This window comes from Peromyscus californicus, unplaced genomic scaffold, assembly GCF_007827085.1.
Source record: "Peromyscus californicus insignis strain IS unplaced genomic scaffold, ASM782708v3 Scaffold_4__1_contigs__length_199733344, whole genome shotgun sequence".
NCBI classification, from domain to species: domain Eukaryota; kingdom Metazoa; phylum Chordata; class Mammalia; order Rodentia; family Cricetidae; genus Peromyscus; species Peromyscus californicus.
Genome location: NW_026294562.1, coordinates 189,139,406 through 189,157,506, shown reverse-complemented (window position 1 = coordinate 189,157,506; position 18,101 = coordinate 189,139,406). Strand labels below are relative to the sequence as shown.

General features: G+C 40.0%; 1 protein-coding gene across 1 annotated transcript; it reads right to left on the bottom strand.

The window, feature by feature from the left end:
* Positions 1–10,670: 10,670 nt before the first annotated feature.
* On the bottom strand, positions 10,671–12,096 carry LOC128125196 (CCHC-type zinc finger nucleic acid binding protein-like). The gene has a single exon (XM_052762339.1). It carries the CDS (start codon positions 11,969–11,971, stop codon positions 11,456–11,458), a length of 516 nt encoding a protein of 171 aa, XP_052618299.1. The 5' UTR covers positions 11,972–12,096; the 3' UTR covers positions 10,671–11,455.
* Between the last annotated feature and the right edge of the window lie 6,005 nt (positions 12,097–18,101).

Genomic DNA, 18,101 nt, shown 5'->3' with positions numbered 1-18,101 from the left:
AACAACAGGACTTTAGCTGAATTCACACATTCAAACTAGTTTTTCCTGCTCAGTCACCCAGGTTCCTTTCTTGTGTGTGTGTGTGTGTGTGTGTGTGTGTGTGTGTGTGTGTGTGTGTGTGCATATATAGAATTCAGAGGTTGCTATCTAGTGTCTTTCTGAAGCACTCTCCCCACTATGTTTGGGACAGGGTCTTTCACTGAACACAGAGCTCTATTTTTAGAATAGGCAATCTGCCACTGAGCCCCTAAAATCCTCTTTTCACTGACACACAGCATGAGGAAACAGCCCTGCACTGTGTGAAAACCTTTAGATGGGCTGCTGGGGATCCCTACTCAGGACCTTCTACAGCAAGCCGTTTTTCCCCATGACTCCTCCCCAGCATACAAGTGAATTTTTCATGGTGTCTATGGAATAATTGTCAGTAAATGTTTGGGGAGACAGACTCTGTAGGAAGGTTGAGTCTACCTAGAACCTCACCCTTGGCCTTTAGTCCCTGCACTCTAGAATACAAGTCTTGTCTATTCTCTTCCCAAGATTTCCTCAGCTCCTGACACCACAGGAGAAAAAAGACATTTTGACACTTCCATTCTTCCCATTTGTGATGCTTACAACTCAATTAAAATTTTTCTTTCTTATATTGATGGCAATAAGTCTTTTTCAGGTCTGATGTTGACACCCTCATAAGACACACCATTCCATGATCCTTTCATGTGCCAGGAGGATGAGCTGTGAGAATATTCAGTCTTCATCATGGCAGTGACTTTCAACTTCCTACTGTATGAAGGCTGTTGGTCCCATAGATTTCCCAACCAGTAGCCAGCATCACCGATGAATTGTACTTACATAGGTGTACTGCTTTCTTTCAGTCACAAGAGTTTGCAGAGGACAGGATAATCTCCAGTTGTCTGGGTGAGAACAGACCTCTGAGCTGGCCTCTTACTCCCTGCAGCTAACAATTGTCCATATCAATTTACTTAGTGTTTACTATTTTCTTCTGAGACAGCAGTCTCAGTACTGTTTAGTCTATGTCGTTTATTAGTGGTGAGACCTGAGGAAACTGTAGTGTGTCTGCATACAAGAAATCCTCTGATTGTACTTTGATCATTAGACCCATTCAACAGGGATGTTGTGGGTTTTAAACTCAGCAATTAATTATGAAACATTGTAAACAGTGCTGACACCTGTTAATGGCAATATAAAGTTTGATTTCATCGCAATGCCATGGTTAATTATCTACAACTCAAACAACTGGACATTCATTGAGGCTTGGGTAACATCTCATAAAAAGGCACATTTTATCATTACTTATGAACAGAAACTGGTAGCCACTGTGCAGCACAGTAGTTAACATGCTATGAAGAATATTGTACTGCTTATCTACCAACAGTTCTCTGGGTCTTATTTGGAATGACCAAGGGCCATGACAGAATGTCATCAAGAGGCTTGATAGTAGGAATCCTCTTTCTTTACTTGTCCTGCAGACCCTTAACTGCAGAAACAACAGCAGTATATTCAAGAAGAGTTTCAGTAAGTGTCTGGTTTTAATGATGTAGCAGAAGTCAGAGGCCTTGAACCACACCAACAACTCTTTGCAATGAACAGTTACAAGTAAAGCAGAGTGGACAGAAGGGTCTACTGTGTGACACAGCACGGCTCCTAATGCCACTAAGATGATTGGAAAGGTCAGAAAAATGAAGGTGAAAAGTGTAGTTTTTGTTTGTTTTGTTTTTAATTAATTCTTTAACTTTGTTATGAGGAGGGGATATTGGGTTAAGGAGTAGATGTGTGGAGACTGCGCAATGAAAGATGTTGGGGTGCATGATATGAAGTTACCAAAGAATCAATAAGAATGTTTTTAAAAATTAACTGTAAATTAAGGGGTGATATATAGCAATACAATTTGACACAGTCATTTTTCGTAAAATATATACTACTTGTCATATAGACAGTTTGAATCATTCTTGGCTGAGAGACATTCAGTATTTAGGTTATTTAGAATGTTTTGCTGTTATTATAAGCATACTACTAGAAACATATTACAGTAATATATGTACACATAGTATTATTTCTTATGTTAATATTTAGAAATAGATTATTGAATCTAATAAAATCTACATTTTGTATTCTATTTAAAATAAAAAGAATCCTCTTACTGTCCCAGATGGTGCTGAGAATGGAAGAGAATTAAGCCCTGCTTTGCTGCTTAGCCTGGTGAATTCACTGACATTAGAATGAAGTCCATTGATATCATTGTCAAATGCCCAATTTAGCCTTAGTTCATGGTTCTTCTCTGTAAAGGAATTCCACAGAAAATGGCTACTAGGTGGCCCAACAGATTTGAGGTTTTTTTCTGCTCTTTACCTGTTACCCTGCCAATGGAGCACCGGGGTGCTATACATGAGCTATTACATCTGGCTTTTCAATGGGTTCTAGCAATATGCATGCAGATCCTCTTGTTTGTGCAGTAAGCAGTTTATCCACTGATCAGTCTCCCCTGACCCAGAATAGGATAACTAAAAACAGTAACATATTAGGAATTCCTGTCTAAGAACCAGTATGTCATACCTACTTCATTTTGCATTTGCCAGGCTAGAACAACACATTATTCTCATAAAATTTCAGAGCTATCACTATAACTACACACAAGTAATTACGAGTAGACCTCTGAGGACACCACTGATACTTGAAGAGATCATGAATCTGTTTCACTCACCATCAGCAAAAAATCACTAAATACCCACCCAAAAATTTTCTATTTTTATCCCTTTTTCTGGGGACTCACGTGATTTCAATCAATACTTACATTATATTAGTTGCAGTGCAGTTAATGTTATTCATTAAAACATTTCCCTCTTTTCTTTTATTGCCTTTGATCTTTTTTTAAAAAAAAAGAAATTGGATTATTTGGGGTAATTTCCATCATTCTACTATTTCATGGAACACTTGTAGCCTTCCCTGTGGTGTGACAATTGATTAGCAAGTCTATACACTCAAGCATCTCTTTCAAAGGCATGTTCCAACTGCCAGCCATCCTCCTGTGTCAGTACTTTCCCATGATCATTCCCTAGATCAGTTAATGTTCTGTTACCATTTCGACATTTTTACTTGATAATCTACATCAGGAAATTCTTTTTCTCATTCTATATTTTGTTACCTTAAAATACTGTCTATACTGTGAAGGTCCAGAGAAATAAGTAAATACTATTTTGATGGAGACTGCAAGGAGATGCAGTATGTTGGTTTTAATGCAGCAGTACTGTTATTCATTAGGTGTCACTGTTACCATGCAAGGAAGGCCATGAGGCAAGACAAAACCCAGTATCGGAACTTTAATGGGAGAAGGGAGGGACAGAAGAGAGCATGACCAGGCCTGTGGAAGACATGTGCACAGAAAAAGGGGGGAGGAGAAGGAGGAGGAGGACAACGAGAAGGAGGAGGAAGAGAAGAAGAGGAGGAGGAGGAGGAGGAGGAAGAAGAAGAAGAAGAAGAAGAAGAAGAAGAAGAAGAAGAAGAAGGAGAAGGAGAAGGAGAAGGAGAAGGAGAAGGAGAAGGAGAAGGAGAAGAAGAAGAAGGAGAAAAAAAGAAGAGGAAGAAGAGGAGGAGGAGGAAGACGAAGAGGAAGAAGAAGAAGAAAAAGAAGAAGAAGGAGAAGAAGAAGAAGAAGAAGAAGAAGAAGAAGAAGAAGAAGAAGAAGAAGAAGAAGAGAAAAAGAGGAAGAAGAGGAAGAAGGGGGAGGGGCCTGTGTCCCATTTCTTATGGATTCCCCCACACATGCACATATGGGCTTGTGAGCTAGGCCACACATGCACAGATTGTGTGATCACACTGCCACAAATTACGTAATCATACAGCACACAGATTACATAGGAATGTAAGGCCCCTTACTTGGCTACTGAACTGCACATGTGCAATCATGTAGCTGGAGGAGTGGTCAGGAATTTCAACATTCCAGGCTCTTTGCTTATTATAAAAAAAAGGTGGGTGAACAGGAATAGGGATGCTGTGTCTCCCAATAACTGTTTCCAGCTGACTTAGTGAGGGTCGATTGACTCTTGGGGGATAGGGAAGGGAGCTTTTGAGGTAGACAGGCATCTTGGGATGGTGGATTGTTGTCTGCTGCTTTGGAGCTGTCCATCATCATTTTCAACTTGGGACTCTGGCTGCCTGTGTTTCTGAGGGTACTGGTGAGACAGAAAAGCTTAGAAAAAAGTATATATATATATATATATATATATATATATATATATATATATATATATATATATATATATATATATATACATATATATATATATATGTATATATATATATATATATATATATATATATATTGGTGTGTGTGATTCCCAGGGTAAGGGAGGGGGTCCTGGGACCAGGAAAGTTTGGATTGTACTTATCTGAAGCAGATCTGACCTGTCTGGATGGATTCAAGCTTGTTTCTGGAGCTTAGGAGAATTTTTAAACATATTAAGAAACAGCCATGGGAAATGTAAAATCTGGGTAGTTATTTAGCTGAGGGAACCAGGAAGGGAAAAGCTTGTGAGGTGAGACCTTATTCTTCTGGAATTGGTGACAAGGCAGTGGATCCTAGTGTCCTCGTAACTTGAGAGAGAGAAGGGCCCTGTCTGTGTCACTGTGCATGAGGAGGAGGAGAGGCACTGTTGATGGGTCTGGAATGAGGAATGTGGAGGGAGCAGATGAAACAAAAGCTCCTACCTTAGCTGGAAAATCTCTTCCCATTAGGTGCCCCTGAAAGTACAATTAAGTGGTGGAGTCTGTTGAGGTGGGTAAGACTGCCCCTCTACCCCAACAATAGGGAAGTGAGAAGGAGAGGTGGGACCCCAAAACTTCCTCACGAGTAAGTGGCTTGGTGTCCAAAAGGAAGGAAATGGATTGCCCCATGCTGCATCCTGGGTTCCTTGTGAGCTGGTGGCCAAGCCTAGGAAGTGTGCTGGAGGTCTTTGTTTGATGTCCCTATGCCAAGAGGTGCAGGAGGGCAGTCAACTGACCAGTGGCACTTTGGACAAGGCTCAGTTGATGGCCCAAGTGGGGCAGTGGGGCAAGGCAGCCATTAGCCCACGTGGCCTTTTCTACCACACATTTAAAACAGAGACATGGAAGCCTTTATGCAGCCACTTGGATAGCATGTGCCAGCATTTGCACTTCTGTTCATGGTCTTCCTCATCTCTCCCATGACACCTTAAATGCCACAGCTGAGACTTCTACCTGTGGGGTCAGGGACCCTCTTTCCAGATGCTTAAGTTAGCCCTGATGTCAGGAAACTCTGGGAGACATGAGACAGACTTTATTCCATATCTTGAATTACATTTTTTGTAGCTTTTGATAGTTTGCTGGTTTGAGGACAGCTTTAGGAAGACTCGCCAGGAGGCAGGCTCTAAACTGATATCTGGCTATAGAGCCATCCAGATTATTATAATCCCACTGTGGGTCCTGATCATAAACTCATTTGCATGCATCCTAGCCTACTTCCAGACCTGTCCATGCTACTCAGGGCAGCTCAAGAACAGGTGACAGTAAGAGTGGAGGTGGGAGCCAGAGTTGGGCAGTTAGAAGAGCCTGCCTGATACTGGAGAGTAGAGTGGAGATCAGATAGGCAGAGATTCTTTAGAGTCAGAGATTCCTCACGTTTAGGAATGCATGTGAGCAGGAGAGAGAAAATCAGAAAGGGAGGGTTAGGTAAAAAGCTTGGGGATAAGGTAACTCTTCATTTGCCTGTTCTCTGGCAGGAGTTAGATAATTCCTGTGAAATATTGGGGTCCAAGCAGCTATTATGCAGCCATATTTACTGGTATCTAGGGATATTTAAGGCATTTCTCAGAGGAAGAATGGAACGAAGAGGAGGAACCCTTTATATCCCATGACTGCAGCTGAGAGAAAAAATAAAAAAATTAAAATAACAAACAGGATCCAAGAAGCCAATCTCAGGCATTCCTGAGGTTGGAAGAAGGATCTGTGAATCTGCACAAGGTATCCCACCCTTTGTCAAGAAGGGGTAAGGGTTAGCCGTGTACATACCCAGAGGACCCACTTGGGGGTCCGAGAGTATTCAATGCTACATCAAGAGAGAATGAGTAATGGTGTATGCAGCCCGAGGACCCCTGGGGGTCTGACAGCAAGAAATATTTCTCAGGCTACATTCATGGGAAATGGTGAGGAATTGGAAAGGGAAGACTCACCAATCTGGGCAGCTGGTGTGTTGTACAGAGCAGTCTGGTAGCTGGGCAAATGGAAAAAAGCAAGCAATGGTAAATTGAAGAAATCACATTATGGGTGAGAGACTTATAGATCTGTTCCATATACATATAACTATATATATTGACAAGGCAATTTGGCCAGACAAAGTGTCTTTGTAGATAGATCCCAAGCAAGACTTTCACAGATTATACTCAAAGATGGAATTGTAAAGTGTCTGGCTTTGTTGAATCAAAGCCCTTCAGAGATTAAAGAAAAATGAATTGCTGTGAGTTCACTCTGCCAACTGATAACAAACCTTCAGGGCTTCCCTGCTTTGACCCCCAAAGCTATCCACACTTTGTGTATACTTCCACCCCAGTTTATGATGCAAGATTTTAGGATCAATAAACTGTTTATGTGTAAGTCCTGAGATTTGTGTAACTAATAGGAAAAGGCTATTAGCCAACTAACCATGTCTAGAGAGAAATAGCTTTCTCACCAGTTACCATGGGAGAGGACTCCACAGATGGCTGGAACAGCATGGAGACACCCAGCCCAGGTCTTGAACAAAAAAACTGCAAGGGCTTCATTTTGTGTTGTGAGACAATGCACAGTATAGAAAGGGTATTTTTAGAACTGAAACACTTTTCCTGCCAGCCAGCCAGTCTTCTGGCAAATGTGCTGATGTGCACTGTTCGTTTTCCCCTTGGTTTACACAGGGTGCCTTGGTTACTCACAGACAATTCACACTGCCCATTGACTGTTGCAAACTGCTTTCAGCTGCAGCCATGCTTTTCTGAGCCAGAAAAAGAATATACAGTGATTTTGTTTTTTTTCTGTTCACTAATGCTAGCCTATAGTGTTACCTTCACCTTAGAAATATAGGTGAGGACAGTGCATGACTTGTTTACCCCTCCCCTGTAGTTTATAGTCTTTCTCCTTTGTGACTCTTGTAGCTGCCCCTTTAAGAGACAAGGTTACATTTACAACCACAGCTCCTGCCCTCCAGGAATTAAAGCTGATAGGCAATTGCTACCTGTGACTCTGTGTATCTAGAAGACTGCTATGTGACCCTGAGAAACAGCCTTGTAAAACCTTTCTACTGTGGAAATTTACATTTGTTTTTTTTTTTTTAATTTATTTTAATTTATTTTGCAATACAATTCAGTTCTACATATCGGTCACGGATTCCCTTGTTCTCCCCCCTCCCGTCCCCCTCACCTTCCCCACAACGCCCCCCCCCCCATTCCCATCTCCTCCAGGGCAAAGCCTTCCCCACAGACTGAGGTCAACCTGGTAGACTCAGTCCAGGTAGGTCTAGTCCCCTCCTCCCAGGCCGAGCCAAACAATCCTGCATAGGCCCCAGGTTTCAAACAGCCAACTCATGCAATGAGCACAAGATCTGGTCCCACTGCCTGGATGCCTCCCAAACAGATCAAGCCAATCAACTGTCTCACCCATTCGGAGGGCCTGATCCAGTGTGGACCCCTCATACATTTGTATGTGTATATATATGCAATGGAAAGTTGAAGCAAGGAGAATAATAAAGGTCATGACCCAAACAGTTCATGTGGGGATTTATTGCATACCCCTGTGATAGAAAGGTCCTAAGTCCCATTTTGCTTCTCTGTGGATTTTTTCTCTGAACCCTGTTTTTAACTGGGGAGCAGGTCTCTACAGATTACATTAATATTTCTTCCTGTATTTTACCATCTCCAAATACACAGAGAGGGTTTCTATAATGAAGTCTTTCTTCTTTATTCATTTACCTTTTCATGATGATTTACTGACACTGTCATTGGGAATCTAAATTCATTTCAATGTCATTTCTGGGATAGCCTCTCCTTTAAGAGGTCTTAGCCTCTGTAGACTTTCCTCTCATAGCTTGGCCCTCAAAGTAGACCAGTCATTAGTTGGCCTTGTTCATAAGTTCTGAACCATCATCGTCCCAGTGCATCTTGTGGACAAGACAGGTAGTAGTAGGTTTTGTGGTTGGGTTGGTGTCCCAGTCCCAACACTGTGACCCTAGCCTGGTTACAGATGATGGCTGGTTCAGGCTCCATATGTTCCATTACAAAGAATCCTTGCCAGGGTCACGCTCATAGGTTCCAGTAAGTTTATATGCACTATGTTTCTATATTGCCACCTATTTTAGTTATCTCTTTCCATACTCTCCACTCTGTCCCTCCTTCCCCAATCTGACATCTCCTGTTCCCTTCCTCTATGTGCAAACAGTCCACCCACAAAATCTATTCTATTTCCTCTTCCAATGGAGAGCCATGTATTCCCCCTTAAACATCTCTTCTTATTCTAACATCTCAAGATCTGTGGATTGTCATGTGATTACACATTACTTAATAGCTAATATCTACTTATAAATGAGAACATACTGTGTTTGTCTTTCTAGGTCTAGGTTGCCTTACTCAGGATGATTTTTTTGTTCTATTTCCACCCATCTGTTTACAAATTTCATTACGTCATTTTATCTAAGAGCGCTGTGATACTGCATTGTTTAAACATACCATATTTTCTTTATCCATTCTTCTGTTGAGGGACATCTAGGTTGTTTTCACTTTCTGGCTATTAAGAATAAAGTCACTATTAACATAGTAGAACAATTGTCTTTGTTTTAGGATGGGGCTTCTTTTGGGTATACGTGCAAGAGTGGTATTGCTGGTTCTTGAGGTAAGTTGATTGCCAATATTTTGAGGAACTGGCATATTGATTGCCATAGTGGCTGCACAAGTTCACACTCCCAATAGCAATAAAGGAATGTTTCCCTTGGTCCGTATCTTGCCAGTATGAGCTATCAATTATGTTATTGATCTTAGCCATTCTGACAGGTGTAAGATAGAATCTCATAATAGTTATGATTTTTATTTTCCTAATGGGTAAGGACATTGAACATTTATTTGTTTCTCAGTCTGTGAGATTCCTATATTTAAAATTCTCTGTTTATATATGTTCAAAATTTTTAATTTCATTATTTGGTTTGTTGATGTCTAATTTCTAGAGTTCTTTACATATTTTGGACATTATCCCTCTTCCAGATGTGGAGTTGATGAAAATATTTCCCCATTCCTTGGGCTGCCTTTTTGTCCTATTAACAGTGTCCTTTGCCTTACAGATGCTTTTTAAGTTCATGAGGTCCCACTTGTTAATTGTCCATAATAGTGCCCACGATAATCTGTGTTCTGTTTAGGAAATTGTCTCCAATTGTGATATATTTAAAGCTGTTCCCTACTTTCTCTCCTGTCAGGTTCAGTGTCTGATTATATGTTGATGCCTTTGATCCACTTGGGCTTGAGTTTTGTGCAGGAGGTTTTTGACATGCAGACATCCAGTTGGATTAATACCATTTGTTGAAGATGTTTTTCCCCCGGTATATATCTTAGGCTTTTTTTTATCAAAAACAATTTTTAAACCTTTTTCTCTAATACATTACATCCTAAGAGGAGTTTCTCCTCCCTTCTCTCCTTGATATTCTCCTCTCCCACCACCACGTTCCTTCTACTGATTGTTACATTTCATGGACTGTCGAGGTCAGTGTTTGTGGGCCCCTGTGAGCTCCTGTCTGATATGGAATTTTACTGCCTTTCAGTTATTTGCTATTTTGTTCCTTCACTGCTGCTGTCTGTGTACTTAATAAACTCACTTTTCAAAACCAAAACCTGACAGTCATGTATCACTTCCCATACAAAACTTGGACATATATGAAGTCAACTATAAATTTAGATTTAAAAAGGAGTTATGGGTTGCTGGGTTAAATTTTTACAGTGACAATTATGTACTGCTTGAAAGGAACGGGACCAAAAGAAGAGGTCAATTAAGTAGCCTGATCATTTGATTGAGGCTGAAAGCACAATTTCACAGAATGTGCTAGTAGCCAGGAGAACCAGGAAACACCAATGCTTTGTTCTGCCCCCTCTTGCCATGGGCTGGCTGGTTGAATTCTCTTCAGAGTAGGTCAGTGTTTTAATTCAGTTAGTTTTGGAAAATAATGGACAGAAACTAACAACAAATTAAAGGAAGACATGTGAAGTTACTCCACTAGAGAGATTTTATAGCAAAACATTTGGCTTAACTGTTCTCTTTAAATTATATATCCTGATTTTCTGCAGATCAGACTCCAGAACATTTCAACTTTGTTTTGAGGGTGACAGAATTTCACTATATCACCTAAACTGGACTCAAATCCCAAATTTTCCCACTTCTCCCACTTAAGAACAGGGACAATAAAATCTGTGCTACCTAGTAATCCACTTTTAATTTCCTATCTTTCATTTAACGTAAACTAATAATCTGACGATTTCTTGCATAAATGCATCCACTACTTATTATTTGTATGCAGTTACCAAATTTCAACTCTGAACATTTTCATTTGAATGTTGATGTAAACCTGAGTTTTTTCCCCCCTTCCTTCTCCAGCTTTATTGGAATAGTTTAAAATTACATTTTCTATTTTCTAGGACTTCAGTTGCTTTTTCCATCTGACTTTTAAAAACTGATTACAGCAAATGAGTTTTCTAAGTGATATAGTATACAAAAATAACATCTTGATTTCTGTGAAAATGCATTTCTCTGCAATTCCTGAATAGCTCCAAATAATGCTAACTCTGAGCAATGTTTACTCTGGGTTTTAGATTTAGTCTTTGAAAAAAAATGTGTTCTACACCTTTGCCATCACCATCTGTATGGGATGAAGCTGCTCCTGTGTTAGGCTTTTATCCTGATTTCTCTGGCATAGCCAGCAACACATTTGTCTTTTCAATTTACTCCCACTCAACTGCATGTTCTATGAGGGCCTGATACAGATGTTACTTGATGTTATTTAATAGCTACTGAGGTCAGACAATCCAAGGCCGTCATTATGCCAAAAATTAATGTTATTTATGGAAGCCCAGATGCATCCAGAATTGGTTTTACCTCCTACATGGGAACACACTCAAACCCAAAGGGCTTATTGGTCTGACTGAACTCTTCCCATTCATTAATCCCTATTCACCAGTGGCACGGAAAGGGGGTTCTTTAACAAAGCATTATACATAACACCTCTACCAAACTAAACATAAACATTTTTTTTGTAGTTAAATGCAGAAATTCGGTTTTTTTCCACCCCTTTCCTCCTTTTGCACTGCAAGTAAAGCTCACTGGCCTGGGAACAGCCTCTATCTGCCAACCCTTGGCCAGTGAAGAGGATTCAGAGAAAATAATACAACCATCAATCAGAAAAAGGACGGGCGACAAAGGAAAATAATTAGGCTGTAGCCTCAATTGTGCATTCCCGTGCAAGATGCCCTGACTCGCCACAGCGGTAACAGTTGACTTCACTTGTCTTGCTGCAATTGATGGCTACATGACCAGTTTCACCACACCTATAGCACTTCACCTTGGTGCAGTCTTTTTGAATATGTCCAAATTCACCCCAAGAAGAGCACTTCTGCTCATCCGCGTGGTCACAGTCACGAGCCAGATGGCCTGGCTTGCCACAGTTGTAGCAGCATTGCTCTCGCTCTCTCTTGGGCTCCTTGCAGTCCTTGGCAATGTGGCCACCTCTACCGCAGTTATAGCAGGCTTCGTCCTCCTGAGGATCACAATCCTTGGCAAGATGACCAGACTCAGCACCGCGGTAACAGATATCAGGAAGAGACGAGGAAACAAACTGGAACCCTCTGCCGCGGCTTCTCATTCCACGACCCCGACCTCCACCAGTAGGACATGCCCTGGCCCAGTGGCCAGATCGTCCACATTTGAAGCATTCGTTGCTGCTCATAGCTGCAGTTAGAGCTTCGGCGTCTGAGCTGCCCACAGCGGTGGAGACTCGGACCCAGGCCCAGGAAGGCGCCTCGCAAAGCAGCGGCTGTTTATTTTCAGGGTCCTTGTCTGCACCACACGCGGGTCTGCTGTTTAAACCTGAGTTTTATAAATGTATTGGTATCACATTTGTAAACTTCTCGGGGTTTTGAATTAGACTTCAGATTTAAGAAACACATTGTCAACTGAGTCCACATTCCCTTCAGTGCTCGGCACGTGCCTATCTTCATTATCATCCCCAGGCCATTCTGACCTTTCTCAGATGTTTCATTTGTTCTCCGTTGCTGACAGCCAATAATACACGATTCTGCAATTTAGGATGCAGATCTAGGTACAGACCTACACTGGTTAACTTTTGAACTGAATGACAAAAAAAAATGTTCATTAAAAATCCCATCTTCGGGGGTGGGGAAAAAAAAAATCCCATCTTCGTAGAAGCTCACCTAAATCTCTATAATCCACATTGCCACACAGCTTAATTGTCTCTGTTTGCTGTAACACTCTTCACGCAAACAATGAGTTCTTATCCCTGATACAAACTGTATTAGGGAAAAACTGTAGAGATTCTTAATCTACACTGAAGCTTCGTATTGACAGTGAGTCCACTTAACAGCACTTAGGAGAAGGCGTGGCAAGAAAAATGCAGACAGCTCAGCTGTTAGAGCTCTCTGACTACACACGCGCAGCGTGTTGTCTGACATGAACAACAGGTATGGCAGAGCCTGAAAACGGAGCTGTAGTGTCCGACGAGCAGAAAGGGGCAGAACGCTGGGAAGCATGCCGTCATGGCTACATGGCCATTGGACACCCACTTAGTAGTATCTTCAAAGAGAGACAGATAAGATGTAAGGACAGCAGAGGTTACATAGAAGAGCAGGAAGCTGCTCACTAGGGTAAGGACTCTTTGGGTGGCTCTGGTCTCAGGGGATGACCTAGGAGACAGGCATCTGTGAATGTGTTGGACCCTCTGCTTGTGTTTGAGCAAGATAAACACCATGTAGCCACTGGACCACATCATCAGTCCCGAAAAGATGGCATCATTGGATGCCAGTAGGATTCCAATAAGTGTACTGATTAGTCTTCCACGATTAATAATAATGCAGTATCCAAAATCGTTTATCCCAGTAACATTTCTCCCATGCTTTATGTCAGTTGTGTACACAGGAATGAAGACATATACCAACAGCTGGAGGGCCCAGCACAGGCCCAGAGAAGGACCAATGATCCTGGGGGCTTTGACCTTGAGCTGGGCCCACTTGGAATTACTGGGGCTGATGGTGATGGACTGAAACACACTCAGCAGGGATGTGGAGCCAAGGGATACTCCTCTGGCAACTCTATGAAAATATAAGGCAAGTTTACATGAAACATAATCTAGATAGTAAGTCTGACAAAAAGCAGCAATGGTCTGTGGGATTCCTCTGCAGACAACTATGAAGTTGGCCCAGGTTAGGTGTTTGACAATCAGGTGTGTCGGCTTTGCCTTGATTCCAGAGAAGTCAGCAATGATAAAACAAGAAATTAAGGCTGAGTTACCCAACAATCCCAGCACAGTCTGGGACAGGAAGAAGATCCCCAAAGCCATGTCTCTGGTATCCATTCTGTAAATGTCCTGGGTCACTGCACAACTAATCCAGAGGACATGTGTTATACAAGTTGGACCATGCTCTTCCTAGTTTGTCTCTTAATATACTGCATATACACTATCACTTTACATTTATAAATAATGTTAAAATGTGTCTTTCAAGTAAGAAGTTTGTTAGATCTCAATGAATTCCTATTGTTTGAATTACAGATAATTAACTGGCACATTGTGGTATAAGTCAAATTTTATATTGTCATTAATAGATGTTAGCTTTTTTCAATGTTTTGCAATTAATAGCTGCTTTAAAATATACAAGTTCATTGGTGAGTGTCTAATAAAGCTGCTTGACAAGGCAATAAATACAGTAGAGGGTACCTATAAGTTCACCCTTTGCCCTCAGTCCCTGCTCTGTGGAATGGAATGTCTGTATAGAGTGAGTCCTTAATTTCATCACTCCTTATGTTGCAACAGTATCCCAAATCTGACTTTCTTGTCACTTTCCTTCTACTGTTTGTGATAAAAGGTTGCACAAGCAATATGAAATTTATCAGTATCTATAAGACCTAGAGGAGGTAAATGAAGCAGCCAACACATGTTGCAGGGTTGACTTTATGATTCCTCTTACAGTCCCTAGGACTGCTGATCATGGCCTGGAAGACATTCAAGAGGCAGATGGTGCCAAAGGACATACTCCTTGCAAATCTTTGAGTGTACAAAAGGAGACTTCATATAGAATCATTCAAGAACTGTTTCAACCCCAACACTACTTTTTTGTGGGTCACTCCTGAAGAGAGAATGATTAAGATGTTGGCATCCATTAGATGCATTAGAATCAAACCTGTGGATTTTATGAGCATTCTTTATATGAAGTGATTAGATAGTAGAAAATAAGAGAAATTTCCCAGAATTCTTGTTATACTTTGTGAAAAGATAATTATTCTTATTTCCGGACTCCAGAAGTCCATTATATGATTTGGCACAATTTTCTTTAGAATATGATGAGCCTATTGGTCTGGTTATAATGAATAATGACAAAATATTGTATCCTGAGGGAAAAGAAGACAGTGTTAGCTAGAATGAGGCCAGAGAAATGGGGGAAGCAGAGGGTTTGTGACAACCAAAACACTAAGTATTAAAATGCCATAAGAAAATCTGTTACTATAAAACAGAGAAAATAAAAAACAAACCAAACAAATAAAAAGTCATACAAAGTGAAGGTAGCAAATGCTGAAAACAGAAACTCTACATGCCAGTAACCAAACTTTTTTTTTTATTTTCCAACATTCTATTCAGTATTCATTTATTCTGAGAATAAGTATATCATATAATTACAATTTTATATGTGCTACTGAAGGTAAGCTTTTTATAAGCTCCTGTTCTATCATTATTTTTAAAATTAAAATATAATTACATCATTGTCCCTTTATTGCCTAAAACATTTCCAAGTACCTACACACACACACTCCCTCTCAAATTATTTCACATTGGCCTATTTTCTTTAGTTGTTGTAACATACATATGTGTGTGTCTGTCTATATTTATATATGCCTATACACATACTTATGTATATATGCATGTAAAGATACAGACATATACACAAACATATATGTATATATATGTATATATATATATATATATACATACTCTTCTCAATGTGCATAATGTTACTTGTATCACATGATTTCAATGTTCAACAATTCCCACTGGATGGAAGAAAAGGAAGCTCACAAGAAAACCAAATGAAGAAAAAAGTTGTCTTTGGAGAGAGGAAAACATGAACCTGAGTGCAAGCAAAAATAGCTAAGTCAACACATTCGAAATCAAAAGACAGAGATGAATACAATGTTTTATGGTTGACAGGCCATCACAAACATCACCACCAACAACAATGGGCACTGAAGATCTGAATCACACTCATTTTACTAATGAGCATAATGCCACTCCTCATTTCTCCAAATCAAACTTCTCTTAAAGGTTTCCATACTACGATGAAATAAACAATATCAGTCCTAAATGGTCTTGCTAATGCAAATATTACTGGATTATACAAAATGCATTCCATATTGGTTGTATTCCTTCTATTTCACTTTCTGAAAATTACTGTCATGCTTTTTTTTAAATAAATAAACAAGTTTATAACATTTCTACAAAGATAATTCCAAATCTCAACACTGAGGAAGACGATATAAATACACAAAATTGTATGGACTAAAAAGATCCTCAAAATATACAATATTTACTGATAAAGGCCTTCATTTATAAAAGCCCCACACAAGTAAAATGTGCTCCAACCTCTGAAATGTTCAGAAAGCAGTCTGATCACTTCAACAGTGCAACAGAGGTCTAGTTTTGGTTAGTTCATTAAAGGGAACTTTTGAGATTCTTACAGGATTGTGACTGTTCTACCTATTGTGTTGCAAGATGTGCTTCACTTGTAAAATCCCCATGAAATGTATGGTCATGAGTTATGTTTTCTTTTGTTGAAAGACTGTGTCATATGGAAGAAAGAAAAAGAGAGAGAGACAGAGAGTGAGAGACAGAGACAGAGAAAGACAAAGGGGGAAGGAAAGAAGGAAGGAAGGAAGGAAGGAAGGAAGGAAGGAAGGAAGGAAGGAAGGAAAGGAGAGAGGGAGGGAGGGAGGAATTGTTTGGTTTAGGTTGTTGGTTAAATGGCAGCTGGTGTCTGTATACAATCCTCATGGAATCACAGTTTAAGACTGGAGGATTTTTAAACTCTGCCTCCCTGTTGTACTTACCAAGAGGCCATGAAGTTTCCCAGGAAGATCATGCCAGTGTACCTACACTGCCACATCTAGGAGGGTGGAAAAAATTACAATTATTGACAAGATGATTGATACTAAGAGTTGTTGTGGCTTTTGAAAATAACTAAATGGCAATGACTAAGATGTATCTGTAGGGTGTGCCTGAGATTTGATTATTTGGGTATGCAACTACATCCAGTGTAGTGAGGAAGAAGTAATGATAAAGAAAAGAAATAGTGACCAACATCCACCACTGTGCAAGACCATTCCTGTGCTCAGATCTGTGAGGTCACTCTGTTCAATTTGGAAATAGGCGTTTGTCTTCACAGCCAAAGAATTCTGACCAAGAAGGTACTATGTGTTCATTTTGGTCACATCCACTAAAATACCATTCTCACTTTTAAATATAGACTTTGTTTTATTTTAATGAGTTAAATGTATAATGGAAAATATAACTACAATAAACATTTATTTTTATTGTATGCATACCAAGCTGTATCATTCCAGTCCTACAGTCTTTCTTACCAGATCATTGTTTCATGTTGTGGATCAAAAAAGACCTAAAGACCAATACCAATGCCCAGATCAAAGTGATTTGATTCATCTCTTAACTCAGTGGTGAATAGACCTATTCCACTCAGTGAACTGCACAACAAAAGCTGCCTGTCTTGTATCCAGCTCCCTCAATCATGCACGACCATCTTCTTTTGGTTGTAAAAAGTTTTCATTTGAGGCAACTAGAGAGAAGGCTCAGTGGTAAGGAACACTTGTTGCTGTTGGAGAGGAGCTAGATTGGTTCCCAGTACCCACATGGTGGTTCACAACTGCCTGTAACTCTAATTCCAGGAGGTTCTGACACCGGTTCTATTCTCAGCAGGCACGGCATTCTCATAGTGCACATTTGTACAGGCAGGCAAAACTTTCAGGCCCAGAAAACAAATTAAAAAGATAAAGGAAACTTTTTAAAAAATAAGTTTTCTTTTTTGAATAATTACTTCTTTTTATAGGCAAATGCCAAGTGCAAACAAGGCTGTTGAGGTTTTTCCAAAATGCAGTGCTCTCTAATTGTGGTCTGTCATGACAGAAAACTGTCCCATCTCCCAGTTTGAATTTGCAAGCACAAGATGAGCCTGATGTTTCTTACAACACTGAAAATATTCTTTATTTTCATTTCAGGGATAAAGGCTATAATGGTAACTAGAGAGGAATTACTAATTCCACTACTCTGTAAAATATGCAAGATGAAACACTAATGAGTGTTGAAATACCATAAGAAGAAAATTATCTAAGTAAAATATTGCATTTAAAATTCAGCATATACTTATTTTTATATTGATGAATCTCTTACAATATTTATAATACTCTCAAATAGCAGAAAAACATGTTAGATACATAAAAAGGAACCTAAAGAATGCGAAAACTTCACCATTTTCCAAACTAAAACAAAGAATTAAGTGTGGAAATAAATTTGGCTAAGGGTTAGAGCCTTGTCCTGCCATGCATAAAACCATGTGTTCCTTTAGCAGCAATAGAAAAGAGTTAAGGGAAGGTATGCCATCAGTTTGTGCTTATCATTGGTGTATGATTCAAACAGCAGGGACAACTCAAACCCAAGTAAATGAGAGAGGTCTCAAGCCACCCGTTTTACCACTGGTCATTCAATACAGACTCATAAACATAGTGTTGCAGGAGAATAGCGTATACCCCAGGAAAAGATTTACATCTGTATCTCCCAGGGTCAT